At 45.8% G+C, this 20,551-nt stretch overlaps 3 protein-coding genes across 19 annotated transcripts in view; all 3 read left to right on the top strand.

The window, feature by feature from the left end:
• The window catches only part of LOC149331555 (uncharacterized), a 43,877-nt gene extending 31,787 nt beyond the window's left edge, over window positions 1-12,090 (top strand). For 7 of the 17 annotated variants that reach the window (XM_089556728.1, XM_089556732.1, XM_089556729.1 and 4 more), the window contains 6 exons: window positions 46-209; window positions 1,505-1,645; window positions 2,641-2,817; window positions 4,214-4,395; window positions 6,351-6,446; window positions 10,025-10,204. In XM_089556728.1, the coding sequence (XP_089412854.1) occupies window positions 46-209; window positions 1,505-1,645; window positions 2,641-2,817; window positions 4,214-4,395; window positions 6,351-6,446; window positions 10,025-10,061 (797 nt within the window). In that variant the 3' untranslated portion in view covers window positions 10,062-10,204. Of the gene's footprint in view, window positions 1-45; window positions 210-1,504; window positions 1,646-2,640; window positions 2,818-4,213; window positions 4,396-6,350; window positions 6,447-10,024; window positions 10,205-11,937 lie in introns of those variants that run through there. The other 10 variants (XM_089556723.1, XM_089556720.1, XM_089556726.1 and 7 more) reach the window with 7 other exon arrangements.
• LOC149331552 (neprilysin-1-like) overlaps window positions 12,072-20,551 on the top strand; it is a 36,071-nt gene continuing 27,591 nt past the window's right edge. The window contains exons 1-3 of the mRNA XM_089557363.1: window positions 12,072-12,135; window positions 13,860-14,092; window positions 15,766-15,909. Of these exons, the coding sequence (XP_089413489.1) occupies window positions 12,072-12,135; window positions 13,860-14,092; window positions 15,766-15,909 (441 nt within the window). The remainder of the gene's footprint in view (window positions 12,136-13,859; window positions 14,093-15,765; window positions 15,910-20,551) is intronic.
• LOC149331554 (neprilysin-3-like) lies at window positions 16,141-19,091 on the top strand. Its single transcript, XM_089555744.1, has 2 exons — window positions 16,141-16,161; window positions 18,716-19,091. Exons 1-2 carry the CDS (start codon window positions 16,141-16,143, stop codon window positions 19,064-19,066), a joined length of 372 nt encoding a protein of 123 aa, XP_089411870.1. The 3' UTR covers window positions 19,067-19,091.

The following is a 20,551-nucleotide window of genomic DNA, read 5'->3' as shown; positions in this document are numbered from 1 at the left end:
TGTGCCCACTCAACACAAGGTTCGCTTATGCTGCCGTGTCTGCAGTGGACAGGAAGGAGCTGGTGTCGCTGTCGGCCGATGTGGATGCGGACCGTATCGCCGCAGAGCTGCTCAACTCGTCCCTGGACTGGGGCTACTCGCCGTGTTCGAATTTCTATGACTTTGTGTGCAGTAAATTCAACGGTCCCCTCATTGACAGCCTATCCTCTGTGAGTGTGTGCTGGTACAGTGCCTATTTAGTACAGAAAGTGCAACGTTGTTGGCGAGCAGCCATTCGTGCATGTTATTAAAGAACGTTTCCGCCGTTTTAACGCGACAGCTTTAAAGGTTCCGTTCAGTGGGGCAATCACTGTAGTTGTTGGCGTATTCAGAAAATCCGGATTGGTCGAGAAGGTCATTACGTCACAACCACGTGACCTCGTGCAGGTATTTCAAACACCCCACAAAGAAGACACAGTATAACAGTGACGGCGTCACCCCAGAAGACGCGAAACTTCCCAACTTGCTAAACTCGAATCTGTTCGCGTCTTGAGTTTGGTTTGAAAATTTGGAATGTTAACCAAACAGATATGAAAAGATAGAGCGAGTTCTAAGAAAAATTTTCAATTATACCGAATTGTTGAGCGATAGCTATTCTTGTTTCTCCTTTAGTGTTGCGGTTTTTGGAGTCCCCCGGGTAAAATTTAGAGGTCGCCATGGTATTGAGCACGTTCAGTTTAGCCTGCATGTTTATTTTGGTCCAAATACGAGGTCAGATTTCGGGGATGGGATGGGCCAAAGTTGGAAGTGAAGTGAGCCGGTGCAAATTTGGTGGCCGCCATCGTGTCGGCCATAACCAAATTAGCCTGGATAAGGTGAAATTCGGGGTAGAATGGGAAAATTTTGGAGTGACCCGAGTAAAGATTTCGGAGATGGGCCAAATTTTGGGGACAGGTTGCGTCAATGTTAGTAATGGCCAGGGCCAAATTTGCGGCCACCATCGTATCAGCCATAGTCAATGTATGCTTTGGCATCTGACTTAAGACTGTTGCTATGCATCTCTAAGTGAAGGTCATTTGAAGGTCAAAAGGACAAACTCGAGTGTCTGCATTGAATAGAGCTATCGCTCAAAGCCGTGCGATTTATTCTTCGTTCGTTTGAATGGAAATTCCGCAACGCCTACTGAAATTCCTTCCTTAGCTCTACTTTTACTTCTTACTTTGATATGGATTGTTTCAAATATTTGAAAAATTTTGTTCAATCGTCCAGTTGCACAATATTAACCGATTGCCTACTGTTTTTCTAACTATTATGAATGCGTCGCTTTTTCACGCGTGCGCAACATCTAGTTTAGTATCTTCCTCTTGTGTAAATGAACGCTGCAATTTTCTCTGTGCTCTGATGCATGAGAAGGATCTATGCCTTCATTTACACTCTGCCTTTTCCTACCATACCTTGAGCTAAACTATAATGACTACACTTCCATAGCGTGTTTTTACCGCTGCCATTGTCTTTTTTGCATCAGAAAAACTACCACGATCGAGAAGAAAGCAAGATCATGCTCCTCAGCCTCCACGTCCCAGGAACAAACCAGCGAGCTGTGGAGAAGGCTGCCGGCTTGTACCAGGCCTGCATGCGCCTCGGGTCCAGCCCCGAGAACTCCGAGGTTGGGGGCCCCTGGTCGAGTGTAACGTAGTTTGCTCAGCACAATATAAAGTGCGATGAAAAAAATGTCGGACACCAAAAATAAAGTGCACAAGCGGAACACACACACAGCACTTAGGAAGCTCACTGCCGAATACAGAATGATATCGCCTTTCAAACAGTTGACCATAATACACTGGAAATGGTGTTTTAGAAACAGTGTCCTGAGGCAGGGCGTTTTTCCAGTAAAGGTTTCCTTAAAGCAAAGAAACTGCAAAGAATGTTTCCTATATTCGAATCGGAGCGAAAACACTGATTTGTGCTACGTAGAGGACGACGGTGAGCAGGCAGTGCTGCGGTACGGAGCAGATGGAAGTTGATGAAGACGACGCTCTCCAAAGCACAGCGCGAGAGTGTGGTGCAGTTTAACACGAGGTGTGTTTGCTGTGGCGATAGCCTAGTGGTTTCGCTGAGCGGCCCTTAGTGGAGATCTGTTCGCGTGGCGATAGCCTAGCGGCTTCGCTGAGCGGCCCTTAAGATTTGTTCGCGCAGCCACGGGTTCGCGGGTACTGATTCAATTTCTTTTGCTCTTTTTCGCGGTTTGACCTCTAACTCAGCTGAAGGTCAAATTTACACGGTCCACGATTGAAGCCCGAGGTCCCGTAGTGAAGCTTTCGCTTCAAAACATATCGCGGAGCATTCACTAAAAAGGCTTACCGACGTTATGTTCTGTAGAGTAACGCCCCAAAGCCATGCGTGAGTTACGAAAGACGCCTTAATGGAGGGCTCTGAAAATATTCGGGAGGCTTCCACTACGACGTCTATCGTAGCCCATATATCGCACAGAACGTTAAACCCTACAAAATAGCTGTACTCTTTTTAACAAGTACTCCCATCGATAAGACATATGACCCAGTTTCATTTTGTCCTGCAACCACAGACCTTGTTTATATGAATATAAACATTAATCAGTCAATCAGTTCATTATGCGTGTGTTTGGCGCCGTTCCATGTGCAGGTGGAGTCGCTCAGGTCTTTCCTCGGCGCCCTCGGACTCGACGTAGCCAACGTTCCCAATGACCCTAACTTCGACATTCCTGACCGGATCACGAGGCTGTCCCTGGAATACGGCTTCTCGACTTTCGTCAAGTTCGGCTACACCAGAAGGGCTCATATCGCCAATAAAGTTTTAGACGTACGTATCCTTCCCCGTTGTAGTGCACGAACGGGAAGAGAGCTTCGGTTCAAATGTCGCGCAGGGAGACTGTTGAATATCGAGCCCGAAACACGTCCTTGCACTAATTAATTTAGTTGCACCAACACCCAGGACCAACGAACAGCGCATTTAGTGAATCCTGCCCTGGCAACGCAGTCAGAAAGGTGGGAAGTATTAAAATATCTTGGAGTGAAGAATGTGAGTGAGCACAAAGGTATTCGAGCACTTAGGCGCATTTTTTCGGTAGCTGCAACAAAGTGAAATACTGGACATATTCCTTAAGCATTACGGATGAACTGCGGCGCTGAAAGATGGGAGAATAATGAGCAAGAATGACACTACCGTTGACAAATGAGCTTACTAAGGACATACCTGTTAAGGAAACAATGGCGCATGTCCAGCGGCTTCAGCAGCAGGAATTTAGTGTTAGGAATGGTAACTAGAAATCACTTAAATCTTATCCATACCCGGCAATTGTGTACAAACGCAATTTTGAACGAGAAATAGTCTATGACCACAATTTTTTCTTATCTTGTAAGATTTCACTATAACAATCAATATATCCGCTTATCTTCCCTCGGCAGGCTTGCATTTTTTTTTCCTATTAAGGTTATCGCTCAAAACGTTTCCCATTGTTTTTTTTTTTTGTGGCAGCCTTACTACACGATGCGAGAGATGCTACACATAGGAAGAATGGACGATTGCCTTCAATACTTCTGCAACATGCCCTATGATATTCTAATGTTCAATATATTTCCCTAATTATGCTGGACTTGCTAAAGCAAGGAATATCACTTTAAAAACACGTAAATAGAATAGACGTGTTCGGTGGTCAACTGCGCAGTGTGCATAGCACAAACCTTGCGCACAGATCGAAGTTCAATAAAATAAAGAACGTATTTATTGCTTAAAGCCGAAAATGCCGAATTACAAAGTCTTCACAATTATGAATTGCTACCCATAGGGTGAAATGAGCTTTCGGTAACGTGCCGAGTACCTGTAGCCATGTGCCTTTAAGTTTAATCTCAGGTTGAAACTGAACTGCTGCTCAATTGCTTGGCAATCGGAATACATAGTCCTCGTAACAGGAGTATCATGATTATGGAAGCAGTATTATTCCTCTAAAGGAATAATACTATTTCCTTTTTCAATAATATCCCTGCATCACGATTTGTGCTTTATGGGTTAAAGGGCGAAAGTTAAAGAACCTCAGCTGGTATACATTAGTCCGGCACCGTCCACTGCGGCGGTCTTGGGTTTAGTGTGTGCGGTTTTGGGCGTGAAATCCTTTGTATCACATACAACTGCTTAGCATTCGGGCCAGGCAGTTATCAAGACGCGCCACTAATTCTATGGCATGTGCGGTCTCCCACAGATGCAGATCCATACACTTGACGAGGAGTGGATGGAGAAGAATCATAACGATTACGACAATGCCAGCTTGTCTCGGCTCTACGAGAGCTACGTGCGCCTCTACGAGCCGAAGTTGGATGCTGCGGCATTAGTCTCACGCATCATCCGAAGCGAATTCACAGGCAGGTACACCAGGACTGCGCGGTAACTCCACTGTTGAGAGCAATTTCATTTGTTCGCGTTGTTTCACACCTGGTGCCATGCTTGTGCAGTGGGCTGAGAGTAAACCGTCGTGTTGGAGCAGATTTGAATAAAAGTAGTTTAGAAGTTAGTCCAATCTTAGAGGACGCAGACGTTTTCAAATGAAAGCTTTTTGGCATTTTTTATCAGTACTGGCTGGTCAGGTTCAGTGCTGGTGGCAATGCTCACAACGAGGTCAAATAACCAACCTAATTGGACGCACGGGACAACTTACTCCAACTTATCTACTTACTTAAAATTTTCTCCACGATAATTCTCTATTTATCGCTGAGATATTAGAAGTTGAAAATGCAACACTTCTATCGCCGCTCAATGTAACTATTGACGTTGATGGTGACGTCAGGACTAACGTGGATCGCTCACTAGAAATGGGCGGCGGAGTGCTCTTGCTTGAGAGCTCCGCATGCAAAACGCGTTGACACCATCGCACTTTGCTGATAAAAGCGGCCCGTGGCAGCGACAGCTGCAGTTCATTTTTGCCCTCTCCTAGCTTATAAAAGCTGGGCTTCCGCCGCCGCGGTGGCTCAGCGGTTATGGTGCTCGGCTGCTGACCCAAAAGACGCGGGTTCGATCCCGGCCGCGGCGGCTAGAATTTCTTTGGAGGAGAAATTCTAGAGGCCCGTGTACTGTGCGATGTTGGTGCACGTTGAAGAACCCCAGGTGGTCGAAATTTCCGGAGCCCTCCACTACGGCGTCTCTCATAGCCTTAGTCGCTTTGGGACGTTAAACCCCAAAACCAAAAGCTGGGCTTCCAGGGAAAACAACCTAATTTAACGTGGTGATCTATAGATGCAGGCAGACTTTAATTTGCTAATGTATCTTTGAAGCCCATTGAGTGCCAGTCGAAGCAACTAGATTGTACATTTATAAAAATAGTCTATAAACATTCTTTTCAGTCCTCTTATAGACTCTATTGCCTTCGTACAGAAATTTTCTTTTATCTATTCGTAGCGTACAGATTGTCTATAGATAAAACCCTACTCAAAGAATATGTTCATATTTCTATACATTGTCTATATGATTTACATTGCCTACAGACTAGTCTAAAGGATTTGTGTATAGAAAGTCTATAAACTTTAGTGGCAAAAGTCTACGGGCAGTCCGTGAGTGTCTACAGAAACTTTTGTAAGAGTAGGCTGTAGCAAGTAATAGTGCGCCTAAGGTTTCAAAATTCTGGAATGCTCTTTGAGCGAGAAAAAGACAGCGTAGTGGCAGTGAGGCACATTTGTATACAATTGTTTATCTTGGGCTGCTGCTGGGGAAACCTTTGTTGAAAAGATCCCTGTAGCTATCGCTCAATACTGATTTTCTCGTCACATCTCTAAAAGCGATCCTTAAAGCAAGTCTCAATCGAGGTGGCCAGCTGCGACTTGCGGTGTTTTATCAACGTGCATATGTTAATACAAAAAAAAGGCCTATGGTCTACGCAAATCCGGCTGGCAAGAGGAAACTTAAATTTGAGAAAACTGTTTCACAGTTAGCCACTGCACCAAATTTGTTTTCTTTTATCTAAAGCCTTTTTCCAAGCATTTCACCCATAAATCAGAGCACCAGGTCGGGGGAAATCTCGTACTCGTTAGAAAGCCAATGAGCACTCAGCCGCACTGGGGATCGAACCCAGCGCCTCCCGAGTGCAAGGCGGATGCTCTGCCACAGGCCAATACATTGGTTGATTCGCATCAGCGTCCTCTTCGTTCTTTTTGTTTTACAATGTGATTTCATTACACACGGTCCGATGGAAATGTATAACGTTACTATGCCTCATTTTTGTGTGTTTTTTGCATTACATAATTTATTTCCGCGGATGTACTTTATCTCCCTGCCCATGTAATGCGCAAGCCGGTGCTCTTAAGGAACAATAATTATGATGATTAACCCATTTCCCTCTTTTTTGGCAGTGCGACAGACCATAGCAAAGGTACGCACATACCAGCGAACCGTGTCGACGCACGTGAACGAACTTGGCAAGTTTACGAAAGGTTACGTCTCAAACGGTAAGTATACGCCTCATCTCGTTCTATCGGCCTCACTGTGAAGCCCAGCACGCAAAGTGTGTTCGAAGGACCCGCCGTAAAGCAGCGCTACCCAGGTTTTGATATCAGTCCGTAAACTTGGCAGAGGATGATATTGGTATGGTTCCCTGCTTTGTGTCCGCGTGCTTTTCGTTGTTATTGTAGATCGCGGTCACCCTCGTCGTGTTGGGGGCATACTCAGGGAGATAGTGGATGTATGATACATGATGAGGAACTTACGAATCAAGTTACACTTTTCAGATACCCTACGTTCTACTGGGATCCTCAAAGTATTCGCACAAGAATAAGGGTTTTAAGGATATGCTTGTCAGCCTTATCGATTTCGAAAGCCCTTTTAAACTTTTTTAACAATGTCCTCAGCCTTATCTTTTATTAATAACCTAATAACCGAACCATAAAATAACGCCACAAACCATATTTTCCATACTATTCACTGCAACTGAATACGAGTTCATGGAGTTCCCGACGTTAATATTCGGTACTACTCAATTGGCGCTAACCCTTTCTGGTATTCAATACTTCACAGACACTTATTTTCTACCGCACCATTCTACCCTTGTTCTCTCAACAATATACCTACACTGCGGGTAGACGCTTTGTTTAGAGGCATGAATACGCTGAAAGAATGCACAAGAATGCACGCTAAATATTTCAGACGAAAGACGCAAATGAGACGTCCGTCGCAATTGCGTCTATAGTTCGTCCCAACTGCGCTGGGCCTTCAGGGAGCGCGGTTGTCTTGTATGAACCGATCCTAACTAGGCCACACCATTACGTTCTATACCTCATTCTGTTTTGATCCCCTAAGAAAATCCGGCATGTATGAAGAAGCAACTAGATAATCTAACGCTAGGCCTATTAGCGATATCGAAATATTTTTGTTTTCGATTAATCTCAAAAGTAAGTAACAAGTGTGGACGCATACTTATGTGCAATAGCATATTTCAGCGACCCCAAGCCTTTTCCAGCTAGGATTCCTGACTCGAAGACTCATCCTCTACTGTAACAGAGACCGGTGCATGACAGTTTGTCCTTCCTCTCTCTCCAGACAAGAGATGCACTAGCGTTTCAGCGGCGGCTGCTTTGGTCCTAGGGGCTACGAGTCCCTGTAACAGAGCTAGTGGGTGGCTTTACCTTATCCGTCTCTGGACGTGTATTCCACACAGAACACAACAAAATGTTCGATTAAAAAATGCAAACTGATTATGCAATGTGATGCGACAAAATCTGCGTACCACTATTATTTTGCCGCACATATAGCTTTTACATAAGTAGCATTTGCACAACCTCTTTGAATTTTATATCACCGTCGCTTTGTCGTTCCCCTGCTACGTGCGCTTCTGGTCGGTGATGGGCTCTGGAGGATGGAGGCGGGTGGACGAGTGGCGGATGGAACTTCGTCAGAGAGGCGCTGAGGTGGAGGCTTCACATCCACACGCACACAAGCACACATGCGTGCACACACAGACGAACATGCGCACGCACATACGCATGCGCAGACCACGGGTTTACACTGAAATAGCACTACTGTCAACGCAGTAAAAGCAACGGCGGAAACTTCAACCACAACGAGATACGCGACGATGTTCCGTTTCATACAGCGTCGGTGTGCAACGTTTGGAGACCACTCCGCCCGCGTTTTTGGTTGACCTGGAAAGAATAAATGCTAGCGGCTTCACATATACGTACTGTGAGCTGAGCAGTGGGATCAATAATGTTATCTCAATTTCGAGCCTGTTTACGCATCTCCATGTTCGCTGGCAAGTGCTTTCCGAACGTTTTTATCACCGGCGCAGCTATTTTGTTAATCCAAAGGAGAACATTTTAGAAAAAGACATGGCGCTACAAGTACACGCACAGAAGACGGGGAGACGAAGAACAGGCGCCAACTTCCAAATGATATTCCATTAAGAAAAAAACATAAAAAACTTTCACATAAAGAAAAAACCGGCGCCGTGTGTAAGCGATGCTTCGACCGACTTACACGCGGCAGAGTTTGACTTTCAATGCAGACAGGAGAATAAGTTGCGATAAGTGTCAGAAACGATAACGCACAGCAAGTGTGGAAGTGGGCGTAGCTCAATGCTATAAATACATATTCTTTACCTTCGGAGTAAACAGCTGGAAGACGGTGCCTGTTCTTCCCCTCGTCTTTTTGTGTATGTACTTGTAGCGCCATGTCGTCTTCAAAAATGCAAAACCGACTAGCCCGGCAGCATATGGTACTGAAGCAAAGGATGACATATGGCCACCCCTGTACTATAATGAAAGGAATGGTATTAAAGGTTGGTTGGTTTATGGGGTTTAACGTCCCAAAGCGACTCAGGCTATGAGAGGCGCCGTAGTGAAGGGCTCCGAAAACGGCGACCACCTGGGGTTCTTTAACGTGCACTGACATCGCACAGTAATGGTGCTGAAACAGTTGACAGCTTTGATTCTGTCAATGGGCTTTTGGTGTCGACTTTATTCATCAGCAGTATTGACAGCCGTGCAAATGCCTCTCCATTAAGGCTGTACATGAGAATTTTCTGAACAAAAAAAAAATCGATGGATATACAGGGTCTGTTCTTATTAAAGTAGTAGGACTGGTTTTTTCCTGGGCGAACGGGCGGACGAGAGGCTGTGTGCGTGTGCAGGATCGTTGTAGCGGGATATTGGGAATGCTGGGGAAAATCGGCAGTCGGCTCTCAGCCGTTGAAGAGAGCAGGTCGCTTGTACTGTGAGCCCCTGTCGAAACGTCTCGTCACGCAGAATCGTCGAACGTTTAATGGATCAGCGATACGCGATCAAATTTTGTGTAAATCTTGGTAAAACGGGCAAAGAGACTCACGATATGATTAAGGAGGCCTGCGGTGCCGCTGTCATGGGTAGTTCAGGTGTTTTTTGAGTGCCACAAGCTGTTCCGTGAAGGTCAGGAAAGAGTGGAAGACGACGACCACTCCGGACGACCTTCGATAAGCAAGAGCAATGAAAATGTGTAGCGAGTGAAACATTTACTGAACAGTGATTGTAGGATGAGTATCAAATGATTGCTGACGACTTGAGCTTTCCTCAAATTCAAGTTTTTGATATTGTGACAGAAAACTTAGCCATGAAAAAAGTGTCCGCGAAGTTGGTGCCGGGAATATTGTCAAAGGAGCAAAAGGCCAACCGGAAAGCGATCTACATCATGTGAATCAGGACCCCGATTTTTTGCCCAGCACAAGGCGGCAACGCTGCCTATGGTCCTCTACAGCCCCGACTTGGCCCCACCAGACTTTTTTCTATTCCCGAGAATAAAATCGACGCTCAAGGGTAAACATCACGGATCGGTAGAGGTGGTTCAACAGGCCGTGACGAGGGAGCTAAACAGCATTCCGGTCCAGGCGTTCCTGGAGGCGTACGAAAAATGGAAAACTCATTGGCAGCAGCGTGTAGGTGCGGAAGAGTGCCACTTTTAAAAATTCTAATCGTTTGTACTATTCTCTTCAATAAATTTTATTTAAAAAAATGAGTCCTGCAACTTTCAGAACCCTGTATAATCCCGCCTTCTCTTCTAGGCCGCTGGGAACAGCTGATCAAGCACTATACGGATAACTTGTTTACGGCTAAGGACACGGTCGTGCTGTGGGACCACCCGGGGGATATCGTGGTGTTGCTCATGGATAAGAATCACGTGGCACCCGAGGACTCCAGGCTCCTGATGTGCTGGAGTCTGCTCCACCAGCTCCTGCCCCTGGCCCACGGTCAGGCCATGATCACGCAGGCCTTGAGCCAATCCAGACTCCGAGATCCAGTCGGTGACTTCTGCCTGCAATCCGTCCGCGGCATCATGTCAGTGCCCATCACAAAACACTACCTCCGCAAGCGTACGTATTACCTCAATCTAACGTCTCCAGCTCGCGAAGTTTCATACATACGCATTGAGAAACAGCGTAGACATGAGACATCACAAAAAAGGAGACTCGGTCAAATCTAACGCTGATGTTTTGAAGTGATAGCTTCACTCTGCTAGGTGGCGCGACAACAGCGCCACTCCTCCCAGTAACGCTAGTCCAAAAACTAGCGGGACGTACCCAATGCAGCTGCGGCAAGTCTAGACGCAGCGGCGGCTCGCACGCTCACCTCCAGTCCGGCCGTGACTGGAGGTACTCCTTGTGCCAGCTCCACCCCGTTGCACGAGGTGGCATTTTCGCGATTTTAGAAGCGTTCCCACCGAAACACTAGGGCATTACGAAGTATTGTTGTATCATCGGCTGTCATAACAGCACGCAGAACAACAAGTATGAGAAGCACCTCTATATCTGTACCGATTCTCGGCAATGTGGTAGGAGCTTTCAGCAGGGCAAAAGGAATAAATGTTCCGCAGCCGGACACATGAGAAAGTACTCATTTTTGCAGGCAACTTCTGGCTTGCACCTTTCTTCATCTGGAATATCTCGGGAGGATGGCAGACTGAAAATGCTGGCCAAAGAAATTCGTTCAAATATTTTCTTAAACAAGACCGTAGAATGCTCCCAGTGTGTGTTCTCTTCCCGGGCTTCTCCGGCGCACAATAGTCATACGCGCCTGAAATTCCGGACGTAGCTTCGACGCTCAGCTTCGGAACGCAGTTTTTTCTGTCTAAAGCCAATAACCTCCAAATTCAGGGGGGCACTTTGTTGACCTAAAGTGCGGTGAGGCGAAAGCCGTTAGCGCGGTGTTGTTGCTTGTATCACTGAGGTGTGGTTATGATGTTAATTAGGTACACAACTTCTCGTGAATCTTAAATGCTGGAGACACTGGAGGGCTTTTGGGAGGCATACGTCTGATTCGACGCCTTTTTGCAAACACTCTCCAGAGTCCTAGACAAGGAGAATTACATATGTGTTGGCAGGAAGTAGCGTAGCCATTATCAAGCTCGGCTGCGGAACGGAAGGGTAGTGGTTCGAATCCCATCGTTCACAAAGGTTTTTTTTTTCTATTCTGACTAGAAAAAGCTTGACACCTCTGCTGACAACCTTCTGTCGACAACCATGAGGCATTAAAGGCTTTCGCCTCAAAACGTGAAGTTCAAGCCCCGCGTAAGAACCGAAACTGATGAGGCTAGCACTCCGCCTGGCATCGCGGAGCTTAAATTTCGGGTGCCTCGATATCTAGTCAGCTCGTAATAATGAAGAGGATGGTGTGCGCATGTCCGCAGTGTATCCATGTTGCCAATTTTTTTTTTTTTCGCTGGCAGAAATCTGTACCGCACTAGTATCATTTTCCGCCTTGATTTCCGCCCAAATATGAGCCGTGGCGACGGATTCGTTCTGTCTTGATGCTGAATACATTGCTTTATATCTAAGATTATCTCAGGATCTCAATTCAGGACTTATCTGAAGATTCGGAGGCACGTCGCGGCGCAGGAGTGAGCATGCTCGTTTCTTTTTTGCATGTGGTTCGAACGCCACGGCTTCTCTTCTTCTCTTACGGACGTGCTGCCGGGCAGTCGTTCCACCTAGTGCGGTGGAGGAGGCCAGACAAGTGGTGGGAGATTTGAAGGAAACCCTGCTGGAGAAGATAAAGAACTCAGACTGGATCAAGGACACCTTGTGGTGCCTGATGTTTGGAAAGGCCAGGAACATGCGCCTCATCACAGGCTACCCCAAAGAGCTCGCCACTGACAATCTCGTGGAAAGGTTCTACGGTGAGCATTTAGTGATTCACCGATCACCATGGTCCTCTGTTTCTGTCCTTTTATCACATTTCTTTTCATTTATTGTTTCCTTAAAGGCCCGAAGGCATTACATAAGAGGGGACATATTGGTTTGCAACGGCGAAAGTGATGTGAACACGCATTACAAAAAGCCAAACAAATTAACAAACATAACAAGGGCTGTAATGATGTCGGCGATCAACAGCAGGTCATACACCACTCTTCAAAGATATATTAAACAATAGTCGCTACAAAGTACGCAGAAGCAATCAAAATCTAAATGAGGTGAATTTTTATGTATGTGTTGATTAGGTGCATGCGGTAGCGGCTGTCTGAGTCACTAATTTGGCAGGCTAAACGGATAGTTTGAAAGCTAACTTGTAATTTCCATGATTAATTTGACTTCACTTGACGGTTCAGTTTCCATCAACCACACATACTTAAAGTTTAAGGCCTGCCGAGTGCTGGCTATGTCACTCGCTGCTGACTTTATAAACGAGACCCGTCTGCCGCTCCTCTGTCTAACTGCACCGTCGATCTGGCCCGTTCCTCTTCCAAATCTACTGAGAACTCTTGTATAAGAAAGAAACCACCTTATACATGCCTTCTTCTTAATGCCTGCCCTCTGGCTAACTCTGAAAACGCGCGTCCATTGCTAACATGCAGCAGCGAAATTCGGACAGAATTTTTGGAAATACCAGTTCAACAAGGAGTGCGCAAATTCAGTAGAATAGGATATCAACACACGGCTTCACTCCCTCTTTGCAATTGCTCCGCAGGAGGAACTGAAACACAATTACCAATTCATGAAACCTTCGGAACCCGTCACCGTGGTCGCATGCGTCACTTCAGTCAGTCGTTCTGGCTACACAGACCGAACAGCAAAAACTCAGATGGACACCTAATTACCTTATGCGCTGCAATGCTACATTAGCTGTAGTGCAAGTTCTGAACACCTGTAGATATCGTGATGTGTTGCCACATAAAATGTTGAAGCCACACTGGACCGATGTGAATATTTTCATGTAGCTGTGACGGCAGTCGGGCAGTCAAGGAGGCTCCGAAAAGGCTTCCAAAATAAAGGCTTTATTGAGCTGACTCGAGGCCACGAAGAACTGAATGACTCGGCAGAGGCGGTAACAGCAAGCGTAGTCGTCGGTCGTCGAACAAAATCCTCTCCGCTCTCGGCCCCGCTAAATTTAAAACCCGCGAATAATATTCGGGAAAAAGTGCCAAAAGCATCTACAACAATCTAGAACAAGGTAAAATAAGTTGCGTGTTGCAGCAATCATTCGAGATATCGCTTCTCGCGTCACAAAGTGATAAAGGTGCTTGCCGACGGCTTTCAGTACGAACAAACCAAAGTACAAACCTTCGCGGCAATGTGGCCATTTCATTTTGATTCCACTCATTTTTTTTGTGTCTGATTGGTTCACGCACGCTACGCACCTCGTTCATTCCTCGTTACTGGCTCAAATCAAGCCATAGCAGGAACGTTGTGTCGCCTTAGCAGCTCAGTTAGAGCGAAAAAGTAAACTAATTTTGAACTGAAATGCATTGAAGGGACGTTGTTTAATGAGAGAAGTCCCGATACCAATTTTAATACGCCTGCTTTCGCAGTGTGTTCATTTTAGGCATGCTTGTAACAGTTTCGTTAAATACAGTGAAAAATTAACAAAAACACCTTCATTCTTTCTCTACTGACATTGCTGCAGGGGGTTTCCCGACAGCTCGTCCCTCGGATTTCTTCACTCCGTATCTCGAGTCGCACCGCATCCTCACGACCCGCTTTCACACCGAGAATGTCACTGACAACTTCACGACAGGCTTTGCCACCGCTTTCTACAATGGAGGCAGAAACAAAGTCATCGTACTTCCCGAGCTCCTGCAGCCGCCGGTATTCATTCACGGTGGTCCGGCTGCCATAAACTACGGCGGACTGGGACAGGTATGACTGTAGAAAGCTTGCGCATACCGGAATGGACTAGACATGCACTGGCGGCTAAGAACATTTATTGATGATGCAGCACCACTGCTCGTTCTGTCACGCCCTCTGAGGAATGAAGGACAAATGCCGTAAACTCAGCTAAGGGTATAAGGGTATAAGTCAGATTTTTTTTTTCAAGTCATCTTTCAAAGCATAAGCCACAGCATCGTCTCTGAAAACCATCCTGTAGAGCAGAGTTTGTACACGGTGAGCAGACGTATACCTTTATCGATGTTTAAAAGCCTCGCATTCCAACCAAATTTCCATGCTCCAGACATTTATTTCGCCGAAGGAGAATGAAATCACCGTAACCCCTCATTGTGTTACCCTTGCCAATTAATTAGGGGAGCATGTACAGTCTTTGTCAAAAGTAACCAAGCTATATGGTTTGCTTCTCATTGGTATAACAGAGCCCGCACGGCTTCCCCAAAGATCAAAAAGTTATTTCAAGGTGAGAACAGAGGTTCTTCTTACCATACAGATATTAAGAGCTTGAGGGCTGCCATAATAGCTTTTAATATACGACTGAGAAGAAAAACGTGCAGCCTGGTTACTTTTGACAAAGACTGTACGTAGCATGACGTAATAATACTTGCGCCTTAAAATTTATTTGTATGTCGCTTTGACAAAAAAGCCTCCAGGGTCGTCCAGATTAGACGTATTCATTTTGTAATGACTTTTGCAAACGGCACTGTTCATATTCGAAAAAAGTGGCCCCTACAAGAGAACATTCCATAATTTTGCTCTCTAATGACATTCAAGTTAGCTTTCAGCAGAGTTTCTCATTTAAATACAAAGCGACCGCTTTCTCTACTTCATATGTAAGTAAAACAGCGCTGGACAGGAGACGAAGGAAGAACAACACAGCACAAGGCTTCTTCCTTCGTCCCGTGTCTAGCGCTGTTTTACTTATGATGTACCAACTTGCCCAAGGCTCTGCTTTCTCTACTTCGACGATCAAGAATTCAAAGAAGCAACGAATTATGACAATCTGAGGTACTGAAGAAAAATTTATATTCGCGTTTTATTACCGACTTGCTAACTACAAAAATCAAGATGCCGCAATTCTTGACATCGCAGTTGTCACTCACGCATCTCTCGTACCGCATTCTCACGGACCATTAGCTCGGAGCTGGTTGTTGCCTTTGTTCGGCATAGAACACACTTGTAACAGCTACATCCCCACCTATTAAGCAAGGGCACTTCACTTGCTGAATGCGAATGTTTAAACTTGTCAAGTAACGGTTCCGTTTTGGTTTTGTCTTGATATAGATAAAGATTTCCGCTGCAGACAATTCCATATATAAAGTGGGCGGTTTACCTCAACGTTCAAGGCAAGCTATAAGACTGAAATGTGTTTTCACAACGCATATTCTGACAATAGATGCCACACCTTTAAGACCAAGGGTGGACGTGACATATATGTCATGATAGAAGTTACAGTAACTGTTCCCATATATGGGAGCCCTTACTGTAACTTCTATCGCTTTATATTGGACCCCAATGCTTAACACTGGATGAACCATGATTTTCATTCAGTCTGTCAGCTACGCGGTTTACTTTCCCAACATCTTTACCTTTTCCTTTACCTTGTGAACTAATGGTCTGCAGCCTTGTGACGTTGTGCCACGCAGGTCGTCGGCCACGAAATGACGCATGGATTCGACGTTGGCAACATCGCGTATTCCTACCAGTACAGTCGGTTCAACTTGCAGAAAACATTGACTATGCGGGAATACAACAAAAAGGTGCTCTGCCTTCGCTCTTCGTACCAACGGGTACGTATAGTCCTTACGCATCTTCTATGTCGTACCGATAGTTTGGTGCAATGTGCACGTGTTTGCCCTTCAAGGTAGCGCAGATCAGAGCTTCTACATGAGCGCCAGCAAGTTAAATTCCTTGTCAAGTTAGGTTACATCCTCACTTTGTATCTAGCTCTTGAAAAACCCCAATTTCTCTAGCAATGTCGAACTTCGTTATAACGAAACAATGGATATAACGAAGGAACAATGATTCGCCTTGGAAGCTGGGTTAGCACGTGCTATAACGAAGCTACCGCTATAGCGAAATAACTGCCGAGCCCCTTCAACTTCATTAGAGAGTTTTAGTATAGCGTTAGCGTGATAGCGGACCTAAGGGAAATTACGTTAGCGTGCCGCAACTTATCCCCTTAGAGAGTTTTAGTATAGCGCTTTGAAAACGCTAAACGCCATCTGCTTGACATGGATGCCAACGGTCCTTCTAAAATGGCTGACATTGCCGCTAACTTGCCAAAGTACAATATTTCCGAGTTTTTTAAACGAATTATTAGTGCAGCGTTCATTTTCGTCTGCAAAATGACCCCGAAATTGAAATAAAATGAAATGAAAACGTAAAATAGTGGCGCCATCTAGTAAAGGCAATGTTAACTACAAGCCGTTGGAGCAAGAAAATTTGCCATCACATGACGTCTAATGTTCAAAAACTTGAGGAAAATTTAATATAAACTCTCTTTACATAATTCAAGTCCATAAAACACCGCGAAAAACCTTCAAATTTATTTTTGTCTCGTTCCAGACGTTTTTGCTAGGTTTCTGCTGCGTTTCGGGCAGTTGCAGACGGTAGCAGTGTAGCTGGAGGTCGCATTAGGCTTGCGCGCTCCAGAATCGAGAGCGTATCTCAAAAACTGGGCTGAATTGCAGCTTAAACTTTATCGTCGAAGCAAGGTAAGTCATAGCGAAAAGCAAAACCACCAGTAGTTGCCGGTAAACATGCCGACCGGAATCGCAAGAGCTGCTGAATCGGCTGAAGCGGGCAGCTGTCGCTTGAAAGGACGCCGCCATGTTTCCACGCTAAGGGCGCTAAAGCCGCAACTGCCGCAACGCTAAATTCTGAAAATTGCGTGCGTACGCTAACGCTATTTCCCCGTTAGCGTTCTGCGCATGCGCACTCTGGACTCGCTATTCCGCTATGCACGCAATTACGCAAAGCCCGCAATACTAAAACTCTCTATTATCACGAGGTCCAACGGTGTTGCATTTTGTGATTGAGTTACAGCTATCCTCATCGGCTATGGACCAAGATGCGTGTGTCAGTGTTTACACTGTGTACTTTGGCCGTTGAATAAGATAGGCGATATCCAATAATATTGAAAAATGTTCCAGTAACAATACTGGAAGTATTACCCGGCATGATTTCCTAGCTGTGCAATTGCTAGCCTGGTAACGTGAAGGCACGTAGAGGGCAATTTTTTTTATTAACAGCGTAGATACTAAACGCACTGTATTAATATTGTCTTTAGTCGTAGGGATCACGTCTGTCTGACACTGAGTATAATTATTCTCTTGTTCTGCGTCATATAGCTAACAACGCGAGGTAGCGGGGCGGTTGGCCTGCGGCTAGCACAAAAGCAAGTGCAAGATACACACGCAGAGTGTTCCAGACTCGCATACGGCGACGGGAAGTTGGCACAACAGCTCTCGGATCAGAGTCACAAGAACCGTAGTTTCATAGCTTCGATATACTACTTGTTATGTGTGCCACGTTGCGGGTCTCGGAAGAGTTTAAAGTTGTCCCTCTATAGCCCGCCCTCACATATACTTGGTTTCTCATTGCGGTCATGTTTTAAGAAATCAAGACAAGCTTGCCCGAACATTTACGTCTCTTGAAACAAGCTATGTACAACAGCATGCAGAACATTACCGTCCCGGGGCAGTGAAAGCAGTAAAAAACGCATTTATGAACGACATAGACGCAGTCTGAGGAGGAACTTAGGTGTTCTCTTTGGTTGTTGTTGAACGTAGTTCTACACAGAATGATAAATATAACAATTCAGCGGTGGAGGCGGCAAAAAGTGCGTACTCGGGGGACGTTGGATCACAATGCTCGTTGTTCTCTGCCATGGTTGAAAAAGAAAGATGACGGCTAACTTTACTGATGAACGCGATATTATAAAGATGTCTGCACGCCTCTGTAAACTCCTCGAACGACCCCGATTATCGCAGATGCTAACGCGAAATGCGCGTAATCATGATCTTCCCAGAGTGGTCTTGCCGTGTCCAGCGAGCGGTTGACTGAAAACCGCCCTCACGCAGCAAGGTGCATGGGCCGCTTGCCGGCGGCAAAAACCACATTGGGAAAACAAATATGAAGATCTTCTCCGCAGCATCTCGCTCCCACTGTTCATCTAGCCTCACTCAAAGCCAAAAAAAACTAATAGTTTGGCACTAACTACCTTCCACAACCTTAATAGTTTGACAACTGCGTTCTACAACCATTATTTCCTCAAGGCCAACCTCCAGGAGACTTAAATTACTCGGCAGCCTACCGATGCGGCGTCTCTTGTAGCCCATATAAAACTTTGGAACGTTAAACCCTACATACCATACCATACCGTATGGTATGGTATGGTATGGTATGGTATGGTATGGTATGGTATGGTATGGTATGGTATGGTATGGTATGGTATGGTATGGTATGGTATTTACAAAACGGCGATAGCCGCAGTTAATCTCCGCACAGACTAACTGTTCGACGGGAGCACTAAGCGGCACAGTTAGTCCCCTTTAACCCGTTTTCCGCTTATAGTGAACTCTCCAAATGTAGGCGGAGACACAGTCACGCGCGAGGACCCTGGACGAGCACATCGACTCGGAGGGCTTCGCTGACTTCGCCGGCACCCTCCTTGCGTACGAGGCGTACAGGCGCCTACCGGACCACGTGCTCACGAGGACTGTCCCAAACGTCAGGCTCAACTCAGACCAGCTTTTCTTCGTGTCCCACTGTCTCAAGTGGTGTTCGACGACTTCCGAGCGGCGTCGCGACCCGGCCTCACCCTACTGGCGCAGCCACTCTCGCTGCGTCGTGCCCCTGCAAAACATGCCGGAGTTCGCGAACGCCTTTTCCTGCAAACAGGGGGAGCTTATGAATCCAGCAGAGAGGTGCTCCTTCTGGTAAAGATGTGAGGCCGAAATAAACGCGGCACAATTTTGCACCACTCGTACCGGTTCCACGTCATCTACCTTACCTAACCAATGACTGGTTTTGACGAAAGGAAATGGCGCAGTAACTGTCTCACTTCTCGTTGGACACCTCAACCACGCCATAAGGGAAGAGAGGAAGGTGGGAGTGAAAGAGGAAGGAAGCAGAGAGGAATGAGATGTTTTCGCCACCACGTGAGGTGGCGAGAACATCCCATTCCACTGGGAAATTGAAACCGTTTCTATCAGAGCGGTTCTTGCTCTGATTGCTCAGACAGCAAAGTGCGCTCCCCGGCCAAACAGCAGCTCTGTGCTGTTTACGTTGAGAAACAATAGCCATTCTGGTGGAGCTCGCATTGAAAGCGGCACCTGCATTTGAAAGCGCTACTCGCAGCCGTGGGGTGAGGAGTGTGGTAGCAGTAGCAGTTTTGGTGTGTATCTCCAGTTACCGTTGCTGGGTAACCTGATCCTCCCGCCACGTTGCCGGGCCGCTTCATTTTTATTTTATTTTATTGTAACCGTGCCATTCAGCCTATTTCTGCACTGCCGAAGCTAGCAGCTTCCAAGCCCAGTGCGCCATTTTATTCAAGCAGTGGAGCGCTGGTTCTCTGGATATTTTCAGACGGAGGCAAAGTTTGTTGCAGTGAAGTGCAAGCACGGAGCAATGTCGCGATTGAACGCAGTGACCCGACTTTCAAAATTATTTCTTTGCTTAAACAAACATTTTTCGGTTTAACTTTCAGAAATAAATGCCATTGAATGGCAACCTCCAACTTACAGCCTTTAATACTTTTACTTTTTTTGACACCTGAAACATTTTCATCCGATACTTTGCCTTGTGGGAAACAGAAGAACAGTTGGAATGACTACTGTGAGAACAGAAAATTTGATTTCCCAGTTTTGCACTTTGTTCTGTGTTTTATTTTAAAAAAAACTCTGCCCATTTCACTACAAATGTCTTATTTATACGAAAAAAAATTCGTAATCACGCGTCAAAAATTTTATTTTTAAGCTTTTTTGCAAAAATAAGCTTTGCTACCGCTTGCAAACTTACCATGACGGTCACAACTCGAAAAATTTTTTTTTTAATAATCTGGGGTAGTGTTTGTCACAGTAACGCAATAAGCCATTTATTTTTCAAAGAAATCGTAGATGATCGAGCGCTAAGTCCGGATCAGCTGGCGTAGCATAATGACTCCTACTGGCGACGATCCCACACAGTACAGAAGGCCACTGTCAAAAGCTGTGACACTCTTAACTTTCTTCAGTTCCCAAGGAGGTGGCACCAGGTCTCTCTTCACTAGTAATTCAGGAAATGTTTCGGGCCAATTTGCAGACCAGCTTTCAATACTTGCAGAAAACCCCAAAATTTAAAATTCCCTTCTCCCTCTGCACTGCTATCGCCCTTCTGCCCCATCTGTCTCTTCACGCAAGTAGCAATCTCAGCTGACTTCGTTATCAC

The sequence above is a fragment of the Amblyomma mixtum genome, chromosome 8, assembly GCF_055824585.1.
Source record: "Amblyomma mixtum isolate Tamu chromosome 8, ASM5582458v1, whole genome shotgun sequence".
Lineage (NCBI taxonomy): Eukaryota > Metazoa > Arthropoda > Arachnida > Ixodida > Ixodidae > Amblyomma > Amblyomma mixtum.
The sequence above is the reverse complement of the archived record's forward strand: the minus strand, read 5'-3'. Positions and strand labels throughout refer to the sequence as shown.